A 19,904-nucleotide genomic window follows, 5' to 3' on the forward strand; every position below is an offset into this window, starting at 1 on the left:
TTTGAATTGTCTTGCAGTTCATCTTGCATTGTGGGGGTGTATGGAGTTGAAACCAGTGCCTGGTTTAAAGCTGAAGTAGGTTCAACACGTGGTTTCTTCACTATTCACTGTGAAACAACATAACCTCTGTGCTCCTGAAGGAGTCAAGTGAGCAATGAAGTTTGTTGAAGAGCTGCTAACAGACTGCCCTTGTTAGAACTTGAAAAGGGTAAAACAGCATTCTTATAATGATATTTTATAATGAAACAAGCTATTTGCAAAGTAGTTTATCAAAGGAAGACACATATGCAAACTAAGAAATGCGTCGACACTGCACTGAGAGCTGTGTGACTGGAGTGTCTAAAAGTCCCAGGCAAGCATGTCTGTACCCGTCCACGTTAAGCTTCCACCTGCTTTTCTCCTGGAATGCCTGCGGGTTGCTGCCTGCTCGAGCTTAATTCATTCAAAGTGGGATTTTTGCAATCCCCTCCTAGCAGAGATATAATCCATGCATTCTAAATCTTCTCTTAAAGCAATGAATAAAATTGACCTGACACATATTCATACCTGTACTTTTGAAAAATATTTGTTAGTAGCTTTTAAAATATGTTATATTTTGTGGTATGCTTAGGTTTAAGACTGATATTTAGGGCTAACTTATGTATACTATACCCTCTTAGTTCTATTTGGTGCCTCGTACTTTTAGGTTCCATTCCTGCCTCATTTTCTTTTCTCTGCACTCTTGTTATAGGTGATTGACTTCATCCATTTCCACGATTTTAATTAATTCCTCTGTACTATAGTGCAGGTTCTCAACTGCATTTCTCCATCCTTATCTTTCTTCTCAATGTTGACGATGGGTACTTCCTCCTGCATCTCCAGTCCAGCACATCCTGCACCAAACTCATTTACAAGCATGCATACTAAGTCACACTAAGTCCTCTACCATTGCTTTTTGATCCTACTGCACTTACTTCACTGCTAACGACTATGATATGAAGCTTGAAAAACACTGGGAAAGAAACCTAAATAGATCTCTTAGAGCTTAATATTACTACAGAAAACCAAGATTATATTTTACCTCTATCATACATCGAGTTCTCTCTTGCTGAAATCTTTGTAAAAACGGTCCCACAAGATGGTACACATAAAGCAGTTGGAATTCGGTCTTTACTATAGGAAGAAGTACTTCAGTGAGAAACCTAAAATTTGAAGATAAAATTTCTTGTGATTTGAAATCAGTTGAATTGTTTGCATTTTGTTAATACAGTCTACCCCAGTATTTGCAAAACGTAATAATTTTTTAAAAAATTTCTTTTAATTTTGGTAACATTTGAAGTTAATCTCACCTCTCTCACTGGCTCTTATTTTCATTTAATTATTAAAATAAATTGAGACTTACAATCATTCTTAAAAATAAAATTATTGAGTCCTGGCTGGTATGGCTCAGTGGACTGAGTGCCATCCTGGGAACCGAAAGGTCACCTGTTTGATTTCCAGTTGGGGCACATGTCTGGGTTGTGGGCTAGGTCCCCAGTTGGGGGAATGTGAGAGGCAGCTGATCAATGTATCTCTTGCATATTGATGTTTCTTTCCCTCCCTTCCCCTCTCTCTAAAATCAAGTAAATAAAATCTTTAAAAATAAACAAAATTATTAAATGATAGAGGTAAATAATCAATCTAATATAAATGCCATTCCCAAGAATTTTGAATCTAATACCAACTTTATAGTCAAGATAAATAATCAGAAAATAGGCTAATAGCAGTTATTTAGTTCAGAAGGCAACTTTGGGAATGTAGTCTGGAAAAAGCCTCTGTAAAAATGTAACGGAAAACCAGATACCAAATTATTACTTGCGCACACAAATTAAGTTTTTTCAAATAATTCTGAAATAAAAGAGACTTTTTAGTTATCTAGAAATTCTACTTAACTTTTACTTTGCAACTTGTTCTACTGAATGAGCTATATACCGCATGTGTAGGTCATCAAACAAAACAAAAACGAAAATAAAAAAGTCGAGTTTCTTTAAGAAATCGTAACACCTACTTGGGAATGAGGGAAAGCTGCCCGATGCTGGAATGGTGCCACACGGCGTGTGCTAGAGCCAGTGTGTAGCTGCAGCTCATCTCGGAGTAGGACTGGTGACAAGCAGTGAAATCGAAGAGGCGGAACGGATAGCCGACCCACTCTGTTTCAGACGTCAGGCTGGGGCTGCTGATAACACTCACAATCTGATCATGAAGGACAATCCAATATGGCTCCTTGAAAACCAGAGGGGCAGCCTGATGAGAAATATCACTTACCCACTATTCTGCCCCTATTCATTATCACACCCCCACGCCTAAAATAGTAGCACTTTCTCATTCTTTAATGTTTTCTACTTATCCAGCTTGTGTCTCTGTGTAATGGAGATTTTAAAATCAAAACTGGGTGGCTTCATAATAAGTCAGTAACAACCTGAAGAGAAATGCCTGTGAGTCAGAGGGCTCCACACACATGCCTGTCCTGTGCATTTAGTACCTGGTATATACTCCACAGTAAACTTACTTTAACTACATTTACTACAGACAATGCTGCTATAGACATATAACTACTTCTATATAGGAGGTGTGGAAGGAAAACGTGATTCATAGAGGTGCATAATCAAAGAAGTCTGGAGAGCACAGAGCTAGACAACATTACTGACATTCACAGACAGAACAGACAGCTACGCGGACCAGACACAAGTGGAGGTCACAGAACGGAGACTTCGCATGAGAGAAGTCAGGGGTGGGTTCCTGAAGAAGCAGGCCGAAGCAGACAGAGAATGAGTAGCTTTAGAGAAGCTGACAGAGGCAGAAGTATCTGGCATAACGTCTTATTCCCTAACGCATCAGAGGTCCCTGAAACATGTCTCAATGACCATTATCTGCATGAGAAAAAGCTCTAGATATATGACATGCTAAGTGGTCAAAACTAGGTATGTTAATTTAAAAACTGAGGTTGGGTTAGTAAAATGGGACCAATGGATGTAGGGACCCAAAAGTCAGGTAGATTGAACTGGATTTGATGAAGAAGGCAAACAGAATAGTCACTGTAGATTTTCAAAGTGATAATAATAAGAAAACTTTAAAAATATGAAACACTTCATTAACTGTGTGATGTCTTTGTATAAAGGTATCTATTCTTTTGGCAAACAGGGAACAGCCACACCTCATTGCTACGGACAGATCACGACTTAACTCACGGGTAGAGCAGTGATGATCAATCCGATGGCGTTCATCCACGCCGTGATGTTCTCTCTGGGCACTAAAGGCTGGCTGCACGTGGGAAAAAGAATAAAAATGTAAAATTATGAAAAATTTTATGTGGTTGACAATGGATCTTATTTTGAGAACATATATAATTTGGGGATTATAAGTGACCTAATCCAAAAGAACTACAATAGATTTTTATCAAATAAAAATTTAATACACAGATACAAAAGCAAATTAAGGCTTTTGTTTGGGGATGTTTCCTTTAACAAATGGGCTGAAAGACTATTTCCATGTATTTATACTTCTTCTCTAATCATGATCCCCTACTTTATGTTGGTCTTTAAGAAAGGACTTTTAAAACAAATTTTATTTATTTATTTTTGGAGAGAGGGAGAGAAACATCAGTGTGGCTGCCTCTCATGTGCCCACAACTGGGGATGTGCCCTGACTAGAAATTGAACTGTCAACCCTTTGGTTCTCAGGCTGGTGCTCAACCCACTGAGCTACACCAGCCAGAGCTAAGAAAGGACTCTTGATAGACTGTTTTTTTTTTCTGCGAAGTTAACTATTCCTAAATTGAATGCTAAACACCTAATAGAGAACAGAAGTGGGAACAAACCCTTGTTTTCTGATACTGTCCAGGGCTCATTCTGCTACACATATATGATAAAGGCAAGATCTAGAACCAGAAGACAGTTACTATCCAATGTGCAATGGCCTTGGAACAACAGATTTGCCCAACAGCTCCAAATAAAATACCATTGTCTTTACAAATAAACAATGAATCTTATCTCATACAATAGGATACACACCTTTTCAGCACAACATTTAGAAGAGCATTTCCAACTTCTTTGCCTGAAACAGCTAAGGCCATGAGCTCCACACAAGTAACATGCAGAGCGTGGGCAGCTGGATTGGGAAACTCATTGAATCTCCAGTCACAGTTTGGAAATGGACCGGGAGATTTGCCAGCCATCGGTGCAAATAATTAAAGCAATAACGACTTGATTATTTTGAGATTAATGGCTCACATTTGTGTAATGCTTTACAGTTTTCAATTTTCACGTGTAAACATCTCATTTGATTATCAACTTATCTGATTATAAGCCCCCAGGAAGTGATTTATCTGAGAGATCAGAAGGCAAATAATACAAATGAAATACAAATAAGCTTGACATGATAAATGCATTGATTGCAACCATGTGATCAACCACAAGATACAGATGATTGATCTTAAACAGGTGGGCTCTTATAACTGTCATGTGATAGCTATTTCTTTGAATAGTTATAGAACAGTTAAAAAGAAAGTTACTTCATAATAAGTTATTCTTTTACTTTAGGGAATGAATAACTAGTCACATAGGCAAATAAATCATGCCCATTTCTATAAAATTGCTCTGTCTGGTAAACAGTAGCATGGTGTATAGGCATATTAAGTAGAGTGTGCTGATAAAACATGAAATCAATATGAAGACATAAAAATACCAATATAGCACCATTTTTACTAAAAAAGAGAGAAAATAAGTTATATTGTTATCTATTAATATTTTTAAAATTCAATAATTAAAGCAACAAAATTCTATGTTCTTCAGTAGCAAACAGATGCATGTACTACAATACACAGTTCACTTATTTAGAAATAGGATTTTTTTGAAACAAATCTTGTAAGATCTGTTTTTAAATATTTAATGGAATGAATTTCTGCCATCTGGCATGATGCTGCTAATTTAAGATTTCAAAACCCTCCCAGCAGTAAAAGCAGAAATGATCTTTAAGAAATTTGAAGTCTTAGAATATATAAAAACAATTACCTTGAAAAGAAAATACAACTATGTTCTCACAAATACATACAGTTATTTCTAAAAAATCTGGAAAAATCACAATAAAAAGGATATTATCTACTAGTCTGCCAATCAATCTGCAATAGTAGGTGTCGTCTGGGACCCAAGGATTGTCTTCTCGTGCGTTCATTGCACATTTCAGATAAGTGTCACTGAGACACCAGCCCTGCGGTCGATTATCCTTGAGTGAGCCAATGATCGCATGGACAAGCTTTCGTTTGAGAAATGTGCGATCTCTCAGGTGCTTTTCATAATAGTGCAGGGTATTATACAAATAAGTCACTGGACGATCTGCCAAGAAAACAGGTCACCACAATTCTCATCTGGTTACTGACAACTGTGAAAAATGCACGATCTACTTTCGAGGTTACTAAAAAACAGCTCAGAAGATTATGAAACTATTTTACATGCTGGGTAATTGCAGACAATGAATATTTTAATATTAACACAAGGCAGAGGGTTTCCAATAATATACACATCTTGCATTTAAGGATATTCATTACACTCTGAGGTAGCGATTGTACTCCTGGACATTTACCCTGCAAAAATGACACAGGTACAAGAAAATTCCTTGCTAGATGACAGGAATGGGACATTTTACTGTGTACCCTACTGCACCATGTGTTTATATCACCTAATCCAAATGAAAAATGCTTTTAAAGGCATGCTCACTTGAACTTCATACCTATTCTCCAATGCTAAAAGACAATTCGAGCTTCCGCATTAGAGGAAAATACCTTAGATCAAGGACTAAAAAGAACCGTCCCCTCCCCCCACCCTAGATAAACACACTTTGTCCCCGTAGTGGCTGCTCTGGGACATCCACTCTTCTATCTCTAGCATTCTCTATACCGAACTTAAAACTTTATAGTTGCCTTTAATTTCTTTCTTTTGATATTCTCCCCATAACCAGCCAACCCAGCCCCATCCCTCTGTCCCTTCTTCCTTGACTACCTGTCCCTACTTTCTCATGTCCAACGCCAACATACATGTTTGGATCCTATTCACACACCTGCACTTTTTGACATAAGTTGTTAAAATGGCTTCCTCCTTCCCAGACATGCTGCCAACGACAACAGGATTTATCTAAAATAAATGTTTTCCATTTATTCTTTCCATGTCATGACCTTACTCAATAATTGCTAGTTGATTCTTGATTATCTGCAAGTTATAAAATCAAAACTTCTTGGTCAGGGATTTAAGGTGATCTGTCAGGTACAATAAATGAGTTTTCCATTCAGCCCACTGAGGTAACTGTTTTCACAAGGTCTTGTTTTTAAAACCCTCATGAGTTTTTCAAAGGATTTTTTTCTGCCTAGTCTGTTTTTTTCTTCTTTCTGTTTCTATACAATTCATGTACACCACAGGTAAAATCCTATCTATCCAAGAAGCCGGGCAAGATCCAATTTGTTCACAGAAATACCAGCTTGTTGTGAACACTTAATTTTCTTCTTCTATACTAATTTGGCAATTAATCACACACTATATAAAATAAGGCATCTCTTGCATATCACTTTTTTTTTTGCTATTTAATACATTTGCTATGATTACCTATCATATTTTTATGTTGTCTGTTTTATGCTTCGTGGTATCAATGCATATATTTCCCCCAAAACACTTTTATTTAAAAATAATTAAAACAAAATCTTCAGAACCACTATTCCCCATATAGCTGTGCTCAGCCCAGTTTGTTTATAGAGCTATCAGATGGGATTAAAATTTGAAAAATCTCACCATGAAATTTATATAACCCTCCTAGGTGATCTAGTAGAGTCTCCAGTGATTTGGATACTGGCAGCAACTCTAAAAATCTGTGGATTACTATATCAAACACTGGAAGAAATCGGAGACACACATTTCCAAAATAGATGGGCAGGTAGGGGGACTGGATCTGCACGGGAGGATCCACCTGCTCCGCCAGGCCCTCAAAATACAGCTTCTCTGGGTATTTCTGTGGAAGTGAGGACATAGTAAATGTTTAGGGCACATTTTTTTTTATTCTCTTAAAAAAATAGAGCTAAATAAACTTGTTTTTTAAAGAACATGAAACCATGTTTGCTCCTACAATGAAAACTAGAGTCCTTTACTTGGCAAAAAACTTTTATCCCAAAGATACATCAAAAGAGATGAAAGCCTAGCTGGCGTAGCTCAGTGGATTGAGCACGGGCTGGGAATCAAAGTGTCCCAGGTTCAATTCCCAGCCAGGGTACATTCCTGGGTTGCAGGCCATAACCCCCAGCAACTGCACATTGATGTTTCTCTCTCTCTCTATCTCCCTCCCTTCCCTCTCTAAAAAATAAATAAATAAATAAATAAATAAGAAAAAAAATTCATACTAAAATAATTAAAAAAAAAAGAGATGAAAGGATTTGCAATAATTCTTTTCATTTTGTACTGTAAGTACCCATGTCTACAAAAACTGTAATTTTCAGTTCATTTATAACTTTAGAGATACTCTAAAACCTTGAAAAAGTTTAGAAACTGGAGAGAAAACAGTAGAACCACAGAGGAAAGAGCCGAATCAATAGCCAGATACCTAAGTACGGCTTAAAAAGTATTAACTGAAGCACAAATTTGAATTGGTACCTTGTGATAATTCATGTGCTTGGTGTGCCAGTCGTTCTGTAGCCAGTGCTCTGGGGAATTTTCCTTCACAAAGTCACTCACTCGGTTTCTAAAATCATTGGGTTTGAGTAGCAGCAACTGAATGATGAAATAACAAACCTGGGCTTCGTTTCCTTCATGACTGCGCATGGCCTTTGGAGAACAACAGAAAAGTGTGTGAGAACACCTACCCTGCACAAAAGCAAGGCTCTGCCACTTGACAGTCTAACTTTGAATAAGAAAAATCTTTTGATATCTCTATTTTATCCTTTTGTTTTATTGATTTATAATTTGCATTATTTACCCTAGTGGAGAGTAACCATCTTTATATCTATGCCACAGGTGGCAAACACAAGGCCCGCAGGCCAAGTCCGGTCCTCTACCTTGTTTTATCCGGCCGGGCACCTTGTTTCTATCCAGCAGCAGTGCTGAGCTCTCACTTAACTATTAAGGAGTAGTTACATTTCTACAGTCCTACAATTACATTCGGCTCTTTGAAGGCAACCACGAGGCCAATGTGACCCCCGGTGAAATTGAGTTTGACACCCCTGCTCTACAGCTAAGAAATTAATTAATGTTAACCAACTAAGCCACCCCAAATATCACCACTATAGTATTTTAAAAATGTAGCATTGTCCATTCTGATCCATTGTCTTTTTCTTAAATTTCTGCCTGAAATAGATATCAAAGTCAAGAGAAAAAAATACTTTGGGGACTACTGGGTGGCTCTGAGGAACATATAGTCGTGACTGAGGCTACCAAATTGTATAGATATGGTATCAGAACTCTGCAAAGAAATGCAGTGACTTACTAATTCCTCATGCTGGTGGGAGACTTTGAGAACCAACTCAGAGTCTTAACTGCTTGTACTTTTAGAGCATCACAAGGTCAGGATCATGTCTGTCTTATTTACTCTATACCTTCTGTACATAGAACATAGTAGACATTCAATATATACCTATTGAATGAATGAATAATGAAATATGTTCTTTAGGGAAGTGATAGCAATGCTTGGTTATAGTATAAATTTATTAAATCCTTAGAAGCAATACAGAATAGACCAGCACAAGATCCATCAATCACACACCTAGATCCAAAAGAGCACAGGCAGCTTAGAATCTTATTCTTAAATAAGCATATTCTTACCAAGCAGAGAATTAATCTGTCCAATGTAACAATGTTGTACTTCCATACCATGTCATTAAGAATTTCAATGCATTTGTTGAGTTGCTGACCCCCAGCTGATGTAGAGAATTCATATACCAGGAAATCTGCAAATGTTCTCACATGGGCTACTAAGGCTCTGGCTCCAATTCTTTCTAACACTCTGGAAAGCAGAGAATACAAATTGCTGTATGGTATAACAGGCTGACAAATGGAAGGCAGATCTAGGTTTCTGGCTTACCTATAGCCAATCTGATTAATATGATCTGTTTCCAAGAGCATTTTCCAGAGAAGACAAAGAAAGAGAGGAGAGCCTTGATTAGAAAAGTGTGTAATGATGTTATTTTCATTGCTCATTGACTTCCACTTCCGATACTCCTCCTCCACATTTTTTTTCAGATTAAAACGACTTTCCTGAGGCACATTATTTTGTTTGAAGAATGCCTAAAAGGAAAATCAGAAGTTTATTTCAATGGTTGTAGTAAAAAGGGCCCTGGCAATAGAGTCAAGAAACCTGTTTTAGGCTTGACCCTGACACTAATAAATTATCAGTGACCCCACACAACTCAGCAATCAAGGCCTGAATTTCTATATTGGGAAATATGCAGGCTTGACTAGATTATCATTAAGATTTCTTTCCTAGATTTCCTAAACAGGAATTCCAAGCAAGCCTGAATTCAAAGATTCTTTAATCATCTGTTGATACTTCTGTTCACCTTTGAAAAAAAAAAGAAAGAAAAAGAAATTTAGCCCTGGCTGGTGTGGCTCAGTGGATCGAGCACTGGCCTGCAAACCAAAAGGCTGCTGGTTCGGTTCCTAGTCAGGGCACATCCCTGGGTTTTGTTTGGGCCAGGTCTGAAGCTGGGGGCATTCAAGAGGCAGCATATCAATGTTTCTCTCACATATCGATGTTTCTCTCCCTCTCTTTCTCCCTCCTTTCCCCTCTCTCTAAAAATAAATAAATAATTAAAAAAAAAAAACGAAAAAAGAATTTATGTGCCATTTGTTTACATATTTTAGTATGTCTGTAAGAAAAAAATCCATTACACTAGCCCAGTGGTTCTCTGGGTAGGGCCCTAAGCTATCAGCACCAGCAGCAATTTGTACCTAAACAAGCCCTCCGGGAGATTTTAGTGAGTTTGAGATCTACTGCTCCAGCCCTACTAGATGTTATAGAAGGCAGATGTTCACTATGCCTGAAGTTTTCTCTGAAAAGTAGATGATAGGTAAGGTTTTTTTTTATATTATAAAAGTCAAGTTCATTGTTTTTTTTCTGTGTAATTTTTTAAAAAATGCACTGAAGTGTAGCATGGATGTATTTTGTGAAGTTCCATTAAATTATATTTCTCTCAACTTCAGTTCTATGAGAAAGAAAGAATTTTTCAGGTAACGTGTTCATTCTCACAAGAATTAACTAGTAAAAGGAAGCCATACTAATTAAAATTTTAGAAACATATAGTTCCTAGAATAGAACAATGAACAATCCAAGATTCTAGAACAGCAAAGATAAAATAAACAAACAAATAAATAAATAAAAGCTAACTTTCTTTGGATGTCAACAAAACTAACTCTCTAGAATAGCACTATAAATGGGAAGAATGATTTCATATATATATATATATATATATATATATATATATATATATATATATATTCAATATGTAATTCAAGACCAACTTACCTGTAGTGGTCCTGGAAAACAGCTGAGAGTATGTGAAGCCCAATTATGAGGAGTAAAACTCATGATGGTCTGAAGTATGTCTTTACACCAAGTTCCCTGGATTGAATCTGAGCCTGTAAAAAAATCTAAACATAAACAAACAGATGTAATCCACACAGAAATGATCATACCTGTAACTCATCATAGAGAAAGTCACAAGCAATTATGTACGCTCAGAGAATCTCACTGCAGTGTATTTTACCAGTAATATTCAGCTTAAGTTCTAAGTTTGAAAGATATGAATTACATTGGTAAATATGAACAAGGTGAGAGAAAAGGAGACCAAAGACAACTGGAATCTTCTTAAGTTACAGAGTACCAGTGATACAGTTTTTGTAGAGGTCTACCATGATTGCTCATTTAGTTCATTCTGATAATGAGGTATGAGCACTCTTCTTAGCCAAGAGAATAGAATTAAGGAAGTATCCTTTCTGGTGGCTGAAACAGCTATAGACCACAAGTAACTCCCTAAATCAAAGAGATTTATTTATTTACACAAATGTAATTTAGGTTATTAAATTCAATAGCTACTTCTTTAAAAGAGCTGTTCTCAAAGTGTGGTCTACAGACTCTGTGGTCCCCATATCCTTTCACAAATCAAGTCAAAGCTATTAAAACACCACAACTAGGATGCCAGTGGCCTTTCTACTGCACTGACAGGTGCACTGACGGCGCACAGGCACGGCGGCTACAGCTGCTGGCTCTCAGAACCAACCCCTGGCACCAGACTGCACTAGCAGCCACTGGAGTCTTCACCACCACATGTTCTCAGTGAACAAAAAATGCCAGTTTCACTTAAGAATCTCCATAATGAAGTGGTGGATAAAAAGGATTCTGTCCAGGCCTGAAGTGTACCTTTTAAAATATTCTGTGTGATAAAACAGAAGCATGCATGAAGTGTTCCAACTATGTACCAAAGTATGAAGGGCATTTTCAGGAAAACTACTTGTGTAATTGAGTATTCAGTTAATGCAGCTTCTTTTTTTGCATGTAAAATATGTTCATTGTTGTTTCAAAGGGTTCAGGGCTTGGTTTGAAACCAGGCAGCACACCTGTCATCAGTCTGAGACCTCTCACACCGTGGCAAACTGGCTCCCGCTAGCAACACTGCATTAAATCCAAAGAATTAAAAAAAACACAAAACCTTAATTTTGAGGAAGGAAACCCAGTTCTTTTTTTTTTTCTTATGGAATTCCAGTTTTACTTGAAAGAACATCTGACAGAAAACTTGAGCATTAAGCAGACATTTTTTTTTTTTTTTGAAAATTAGCAAAGGTAGCCTGGCACTTCAAGAAAAACAAATGATGGCATCTTTCACCAAGGGTAACATTTGACCTTTCAAGTGAAAATCAGAATTTTGGAAAACTTCTATCCACTACCATGAGGCTGACAGCTTCCCAAAACTTGAAGACTTTTCTCGTGAAATTTGTAGTGATAGTAACAAATGTAATTTTATGATACTGTGTAAGAAAATGTGTCAACATTTATAAGATCTACATGACACAGTGAGCCAATATTTTTTAAAAAGCCAACTCATAAAGCTACAAAATACATGGATTAAAAAGCCCATTAAATGTACAAAATAGATCCATGGATTATAAAGTAATGGAGTGCAAAATGCTCACTGACAAGATTTTGGATTCCACGTAGCAACTAATAGTTTAAGAAACTTATCCAATTTTGTGTGACATTGAAAAACATGCACAATTAGCTAAAAGGCTATTAAAATACTCCTTTCCAACCTCTCTCTGAGGCCATATTTTCTCCACTTACTTCTACTGAAACAACATACTGCAATAGATGAAATACAGAAGCAAATTTGGGAATCCAGCAACCTTCCTTTATATCAGATATTAAAGAAAGATGCAAAAAATGTAAATCAATGGCACCTCTTCTGACTGAAGCTTTGTTCTGGAAAATATAGAGCTTATTTTTCATAAAAATACGTCATGTATGTTAACATGTATTGGTTTATTATTCTTTTAAACAAATCAAATAAATACTTAGAAACTTCTATTTCAATATACAGTGAAGTAAGTATCAATAGCTATAATCCATATAAACAGAAAATCTTAGGGAATTTCAATTTTTTTTTCACATTTTGCATGAAATGTGCAGAATAGGCAAATACACGGAGACAAAGCAGATCAGTGTTTACCTGGAGCTGGGAGGAGGGGAAGAACAGGAAATGACTGCTAAGGGGAATATGGGTTTGCTGAAAGTGATAAAAGTGTTCTGAATTAGATAATGGTGATAACTGCATAATCTTGTAACTCCAATCAAACTGAATTTTACACTTGAAAAGGGCCAATTTTGTCCTGGCTGGTGTGACTCAGTAGATTGTATGTTGGCCCAAGAACTGAAAAGTTGTTGGTTTGATTCCTGCTCAGGGCATATGGGTTGCAGGCCAAGTCCCCAGCTGGGGTGTGCAAGAGGCAGCCGGTCCATGTTTCTCTCTCACAGTGATGTTCCTCTTCCTTTCTCCCTCCTTTCCCCTCCCTCTAAAAATAAATAAATCAAATCTTCAAAAGAGTGAATTTTATGGTATGTAAATTGTATCTCAAAAAAAGAAAGAGAAAAAAAGCTGTGGCGTAATCATTGCTCTAAGACTAAAACCCCAATTTTAAATGGCCTACAGGTCCTCATAACTTGGTCACTGCCACTCCCCCTAAACGAACAACTAAAATGTACAGTGCCAGATGGTGACAGATTCCCTGAAGAAACAGTAGTGAGAAACAGGCAGGGCAGGGATGAAAGAGCTCTGGTGGCAGGGGGCCTGTGCCTGTTATGTAAATGAAGTGGTTTGGGGAAAAAGGCCTTCCCAGTGAAGGCAACCACAGTTAGAGGGCTGACAGGGCAAGGGAATGAGCAACACAGGATGTGGCAAAATTAGGTTTACAGCTGTGAGTACCTGAAACAGAGTTTATTCCTGTAATTGATTAATTATGGCATTATTTTCTATATGAACTGCAAACCTACTTTTGCTCCACCCCGCATAAATATTTAAGTGCTGGATCTGCACTTTGCTCGTCTAGTCCAGCCAAATGAGCCTTCCTTCAGAACCACAGCATTCTTTCTTCCCCCTGGGTCTCAACCTGGGTTCCTTCTACCTGAAATGCCCCACCCCAGCCCCCTCAATTATTCTTTCTGAGAGTGTAAAGTGGTCCTGAGACCAGAAAGCTCAGAACCACTATCAAAAAATGGCTGAAAACTGATGTTCAACTTAGTTAACATGACACTGCACAGAAGGACCTATATTAATGACTGAAATGGTGAAGCTATCAGAACAACTGTTTTTCTTGAACAAATGAAAAGTATCTTTTCGGTATGTTACCCCCTCGATAACAGTAGAGGCCCAGCACACTCTGATTCGGCTGGTTTCCTTCGTGGTGGTGGATCCACTGTACCTGTTACGTGAGTTGCTCTGGCTAACGTCAGTATCAAGGCACGGTTCAGCTCTTCAGACTCCGCAGACAGCACTGTCTTGGGGTCGCTGAGGAAGCGTGTGAACTGTGGCTGCACCTCCGAGCTGCCTAGTGCTGTTATAAGCCGAAGCGCAGTGCTCTCAACGCTGAAAGGTGGGAGGGCAGAAGGAGACGTGAAAAAGCTAATTTGCATGTAAAGTTCAGAATTATAGAATTAAACTTAATTCGAAGTTAATTACAAGAGCAAAAAAACATGCAACTATGAATTTCCCTTCTTCAATTAAAAAAACAAACAAACAAACCTCTTTTGTCTGAATTGAACTTTGCTTAATTTGTTTTAAAAACCTGAAGCAGAAAATTTTGTAGTGCAAACCACCTGACATGTTTGCACATTTGAAAAAGACAGCTTGTTGCCAACAGGACTAAAAAATTTCACCTGGATAAAGAGCATTTCAAAATTTACATTATATTTTTTGCAATACATTTTTATTGAGAACAAAATCAAAATGACATTACTGATACTTTAACCATACTCTGAAGTAAATCCAGTATTCTAAAGGGCTAAGTTAGCCCTGGCCAGATAGCTCAGTTGGTCAGTGCATTGTCCTGATATGCCAAGCTTGTGGGTGTGATTCCCAATCAGGGCACATACAAGAAATCCATACATAAAAATTTCAAAGGGCTAAGTTAGAACATAATGTCAAAGGCCTTGGAAGTACTTATTCTCGTCCAAAGATTTCAAGGGAAGGACTCAACTATCTTAACAAACTTCTCTTTAAAAAGCTAGACTCTATTCATTCTATACTGGAAATAATATACTCCAGAAGCAAAGGAGTTTTATGACAAGTGAATAAAAACAGTATAAGGCAAGGGTTTAGTTCCCATCTCCAACAAAGTTTTTCAGAAATCTTAAAGAAAGACAGTCTCCGATGAGCTCACCAGAGATGGAGCTGGTTCTGGTTTGTTTGGGCAACTGCAGCCAAAGTATGAAGATGACTCAAGAGCTGAACTCTGTAATGAGGCTGAATGTGGTGCATCCGGTAGCTGAACATCTCAAGAAGTGTGTGTAAGATCCCCCAGGCATGAGACTTGAAAACAGTTGGCAAAAGCTGACCTTGAGTAACAAGATAATTTAAGACACCAATGAGTAAAAGCTGTGCATTGAAAGACATTTAAGGAAAAGTCACAGTGAGTAAAATCTATGTAAAGATTTGATTGTGAACACACACACACAGAGGCATACATATGTGCACATATTTCCCAAATTTTCTCTATAATTTCTACTTTAATTGTAAGAAAAAAATCAAGATCATCCTTATAATACCAAGTTTGCTTCCCCGCCCGCCCCCCCAGGAATTTGACAATTGATCCTCAAGTTCATGTGGAAAAATAAGAGACAAGATAGGAAAAAAATTATTCTAAGCTTTCTCACTTCTCAGTTCTTTTCAAATTATTTATACGTTTAAATTATTTTATGTTATTTTAACTAACATAAGAGTTAATGTTCCCAACGTTCTGAAGTCAGAGGACCACATTTTAACACACGAATTGTATCACACATGTTCTTAATCCTTTCTCCCTCCCAAGAAAGTCTTATTCAGCTCTCAGTTATCAGTTAAGAACAGTAACTATGGTTAAAATTAAAATTAAACTGTATTGGTGAAAGTTAGAATTACCATGAATCAATAAAAACATTTCCACTTAAGAAAGTATTTATTATTCAGAACTACATAATAACTAACAAACATTATAAGCTGACTTCTGCAATGCAGGAAAACTCCTGTTATTTCTAGTCAGATTCAGTGCCCACTGCTATCCCAGGGCAAACCAGCAAAAGAGGCAAATAGGACCGTGATACTTGCATTAAGGCAGTGACTATATCTGTCCTGCTCACGGTATCACAAGCCCAACACCCTTTTCTTACCATAACTCTACGTGAAAATGCAACTCACTCCCCTGACCATATCCCTCTTTTGAATTTTACTTTTTCCTGTAAAACTTATCACCGGACACACTCCAATTTCATTTATATACTTTTTGTCTGTCTCCCTCATCTGCAGGTAACTCTACAACAGCAGTGACTTCTGTATACTACAGTATCTCCAGCACCTAGATGAGTAGTTGTTGAATTAATGAGTGGGTTAGTGTTACAAACACCAGAACACCTGACTTACTGATGAATCCTTTGATGCCCAAAGACTCTATTTCCATGTAGACCAACAAACGACTATACGTTTCCACTAGGGCTGGAGCCAAGGCCACACTGGACTTTGCATGAGCAAGTTTTATCACTCTGGTAGCAATGCTATGGATAAGGCTGAGGAGAAACAAAAAGAAAGAAAAGAAAAATCCGTATTTTTGACATCAACACAGGAGTCACTCTGCTGTTAGGAAACTTAGTATAAATCTGAACTTGAAATGAACCATGAAAAGAATCAGTTCCACTTTAACCATGCATGCTGTGCAGGACGCTTGGTAGTGATGCCCTGACACCTGTCCTGGTTTCCATGGTGCTTCCAATGTGCATCAGGACCCCTCTGCTCATGGAAAGGCAGAATTTGAGTGCAACTCATAAGAACTGGCTTGAATGGTTTCAGGATTTTTTTCTTTTTCAAATAATGTAACTCAAACCACAGAATTACTTATAAATCAGGCTAAGACCCAAATGTCAGGATCTCACTGGGCTTCGCTCAACTCTGTCACACAAGCTGTGGAAGCACAAGTGTAATTCTACCACACTGCTTACCACCTGAAAAAGAACATGGCTTTTCTAGAACTGAAGTCCCACTATGGGGCCCACAGATGAATACTCTTTGACCAGCATAGTATTTGAAGTTTGAGCCAATATTTCAGAGCTGAAAGACTAGAAATAAAAATCTGAATTTCCAACCCTTCTCAAAAAATTTTCAGGAGCCAGCCATACCAGCCTGCACGTGCACATTAGAGAAATTAGCGGAAGCGGTGGTACCCGGGATGAGCCCTGCGCGTCCTGGTCCACTCCAGTGCCCGCCACACGCACACGTGCTTCCGTGTGCACTCACATCTGGCTCCCCTTCACTCAGCACCAGGCGTCGCTCATCTACAGCACCAATTTGGCCCTTAGGGACACTTGAAGTTTGAGAATCACACTCAATAGAATCTTTGTCTTTTAGAAACTATAAAGTCAATTCTAAAAGTGTCCATTTTGTAATAAATACAGCTAACACATTGCAATTTTTGCATCCCTGGACTCAACAATTCTCGATTCAGCAAGTTTATTTAACAAAAATGTAATTATGGGTAAATGCAAAGATAGCCATAATGATAGTCTTCATTGCCATCTTTATAAACTAAGATATTATAAATAACTTCCATGTCCAACAATGTGGAACTGGCTAAATAAATCATTTATAGCCAGCACTGGCCAAGTAGCTCAGTTGGTTAGAGCACTGTTGCATTAGACGCCAAGGCTGGTCAGGGCACCTACAAGGATCAACCAATAAATGCATAAACAAGTAGAATACTAAATCGATGGAATTTTTCCCCCCTCCCTCTTTCTGTCTCTCTCCCTTCCTCCCTCTCTCTAAAGAAAAAAAATCAATGAAAAAAAATATTTTAAAATCATTTACAGCCACATAAAAGACTTCTTTGTAGCAATTAAAGCAAATAATTTTGAAGTTTAAAACTAATAATTTTAGTTTTTGAAGAATACTAAACCTAAAAGGGTGTTTGATAGATTATTATGGGAAAAGATGGTTAAAAAATTGTATTGTAGTTAAGACCCCATTTTGTTTAAAAAAATCCATAAATTGAGCCCTGGCCGGCATAGCTCAGTGGATTGAGTGCGGGCTGGGAACCAAAGTGTCCCAGGTTCGATTCCCAGCCAGGGTACATTCCTGGGTTGCGGGCCATGGCCCCCAGCAACCACACATTGATGTTTCGCTCTCTCTCTGTCTCCCTCCCTTCCCTCTCTGAAAATAAATAAAATCTTTTAAAAAATCCATAAATTCATATATTTATATATAGAAAAAAGACTCAGAATATATAGAAAAATATTTACAATCCATATTTCTCATGGAGGGATTATGGCAATTATTGTCTGTGGGTTTCTTTGTATATTCTAGAGATCCTATAATAAACATAATAAACAATTACCATTTTATAATAAAAAACTATTTCTTATTTAAAAAGATTTTATTTATTTATTTTTAGAGAGAGGGGAAGGGAAAGAGAAAGAGGGAGAGAAACATCGATGTGAGAGAGAAACCGTGATCAGCTGCCCCTCACATACTCCCCACTGTGGAGTGGCCTACAACCCAGGCATGTGTCCCAACTGGGAATCCCACCAGAGACCCCCTTGCTTTGTGGGTTGATGCCCAACCAACTGAGACACATCAGTCAGAACAAACAAAACCTAACTATTTTTTTAAAATGTACTTGACCATAAAACACATACATAATCATGACATCAATTCCATGACATAGGACCAAATAAACCGACCATACCTCATTTTGGCATGAACCGTCAGTGAATCCAGGAGGTTCATTGGTAAGGGAGTAATAGATGCTGAAGCCAAACAGCTTGTTCCAGGAAGAGGTATCCTCATAATTCCATTTCCATAAATAGTTTCTACCAGAGCTCCCATGGGTAATGTAAAACATTCTGAATTTGTAGAGTATGCATTACACAGCAGGGCAATCTTATAGTCATTCATCTGTAAACTTTTATTTCTAAGACTCTGCTGTAGGAACCTAAAATTTCAAGTCCCATTAAAAAGAAAAAATGCAAATAATTTCCAGAAGTTAACTTGTATTTTTTTAAAGTTCATTTCATGTAACTATTTACTAATACTGTCTTTATTCCTACAAGTTTTATAGTTTCTGCCCAAAACATGGAATAGAAACACATATAAAAGTGTAAGTAGCGTTTCAGAAAGAATTTAAGTAATTATAAGTTAATAGTTAATGAGTATTTGTAAGTATGTACTACATATACAACAGTAAGATTTAGAAATGAAGAAGTAACTCACAAATTCATGAAGTAGGTTTCTAATATCTATTGTCTATCTGCTTAAGAACAACAGGCCTTCAATATATTATAGATGTCACTATGAAAAGATGGGTGAGGGGTGTCTCATAAAATGAAAGCTAAAGGAAATGTGAAGTGTGGCTATCCTTCAGTCTCTTACTTTTCAGAAGTTCTGGGCGGGAAGTTCAGCTATCCCTAACACCTTGGACTGAAGCCCAATCCTATCTAAGAAAGACCCCTTTGTTGAGTAATCACAGCTTAGGGGCTGATGTAAGGGAGCATGTTAGAGAGATCAGCTCGCTCCATCCTGGCAGCCCAGGGAGTGAAAGACATCTCAGTCAGATCAAGCTCCAATCCCCCAAACTTAAGAAATTTTGAAACATTTTCACATACTTTTGGAAATTAATAATTTTAATTAAAGTAAAACAAATAAAAACAAAAATTAGGCCTGATTAAATACATACATACACATATATGTAAAACTGATTAATCTTCTAGTTGTTCTCTGATGCAGACATTGGTCAGTTTCTATTGGTGTAACACATTAAATATTCACCCTTCCAGTGAGTGTGGGGGTATTTCCATTCTTTACAAAATGCTAAGAAAAATATTAGTCTATAATCAATGATTTATAAAATAAAAATTAACTGTTAAGCTACAACTACTTACTCATGGTGAAGGTTGAGGGAATGAGGTATCGGAATCTGTAGCTTGGAGTTGTCATTCTGGGCTTTTCTATTGAGATGAATCCAAATGCAAGTCATTGCGAAGGCGTGAGTTGACTGAGGTTTGTTAATATCAGGAACTGGAATACACTGAAAAGTAATGTTACCAGAAAGCAAAAAATTATCTAATTAATGCTATTTTAGTAATCTACTTTTGATATAGCTCTTTTTAAAAATATCCTGTACTAATTTTTGGCTCCA

At 37.4% G+C, this 19,904-nt stretch overlaps 1 protein-coding gene across 3 annotated transcripts in view; it reads right to left on the bottom strand.

Moving 5' to 3' along the window:
* Nucleotides 1-19,904, bottom strand: part of MED23 (mediator complex subunit 23) — a 46,079-nt gene that overhangs the window by 4,853 nt on the left and 21,322 nt on the right. For all 3 annotated transcript variants that reach the window (XM_028508775.2, XM_028508776.2, XM_036024731.1), the window contains 15 exons: nucleotides 19,648-19,793; nucleotides 18,456-18,701; nucleotides 16,145-16,287; nucleotides 14,910-15,084; nucleotides 13,953-14,116; nucleotides 10,507-10,631; nucleotides 9,067-9,269; nucleotides 8,808-8,988; nucleotides 7,644-7,814; nucleotides 6,792-7,008; nucleotides 5,112-5,348; nucleotides 4,029-4,194; nucleotides 3,207-3,279; nucleotides 2,027-2,241; nucleotides 1,061-1,181 (listed from right to left, as the gene is read on the bottom strand). In XM_028508775.2, the coding sequence (XP_028364576.1) occupies nucleotides 1,061-1,181; nucleotides 2,027-2,241; nucleotides 3,207-3,279; nucleotides 4,029-4,194; nucleotides 5,112-5,348; nucleotides 6,792-7,008; nucleotides 7,644-7,814; nucleotides 8,808-8,988; nucleotides 9,067-9,269; nucleotides 10,507-10,631; nucleotides 13,953-14,116; nucleotides 14,910-15,084; nucleotides 16,145-16,287; nucleotides 18,456-18,701; nucleotides 19,648-19,793 (2,583 nt within the window). The remainder of the gene's footprint in view (nucleotides 1-1,060; nucleotides 1,182-2,026; nucleotides 2,242-3,206; nucleotides 3,280-4,028; nucleotides 4,195-5,111; nucleotides 5,349-6,791; nucleotides 7,009-7,643; nucleotides 7,815-8,807; nucleotides 8,989-9,066; nucleotides 9,270-10,506; nucleotides 10,632-13,952; nucleotides 14,117-14,909; nucleotides 15,085-16,144; nucleotides 16,288-18,455; nucleotides 18,702-19,647; nucleotides 19,794-19,904) is intronic.

Source organism: Phyllostomus discolor, chromosome 4 (genome assembly GCF_004126475.2).
Source record: "Phyllostomus discolor isolate MPI-MPIP mPhyDis1 chromosome 4, mPhyDis1.pri.v3, whole genome shotgun sequence".
NCBI classification, from domain to species: Eukaryota; Metazoa; Chordata; class Mammalia; order Chiroptera; family Phyllostomidae; genus Phyllostomus; species Phyllostomus discolor.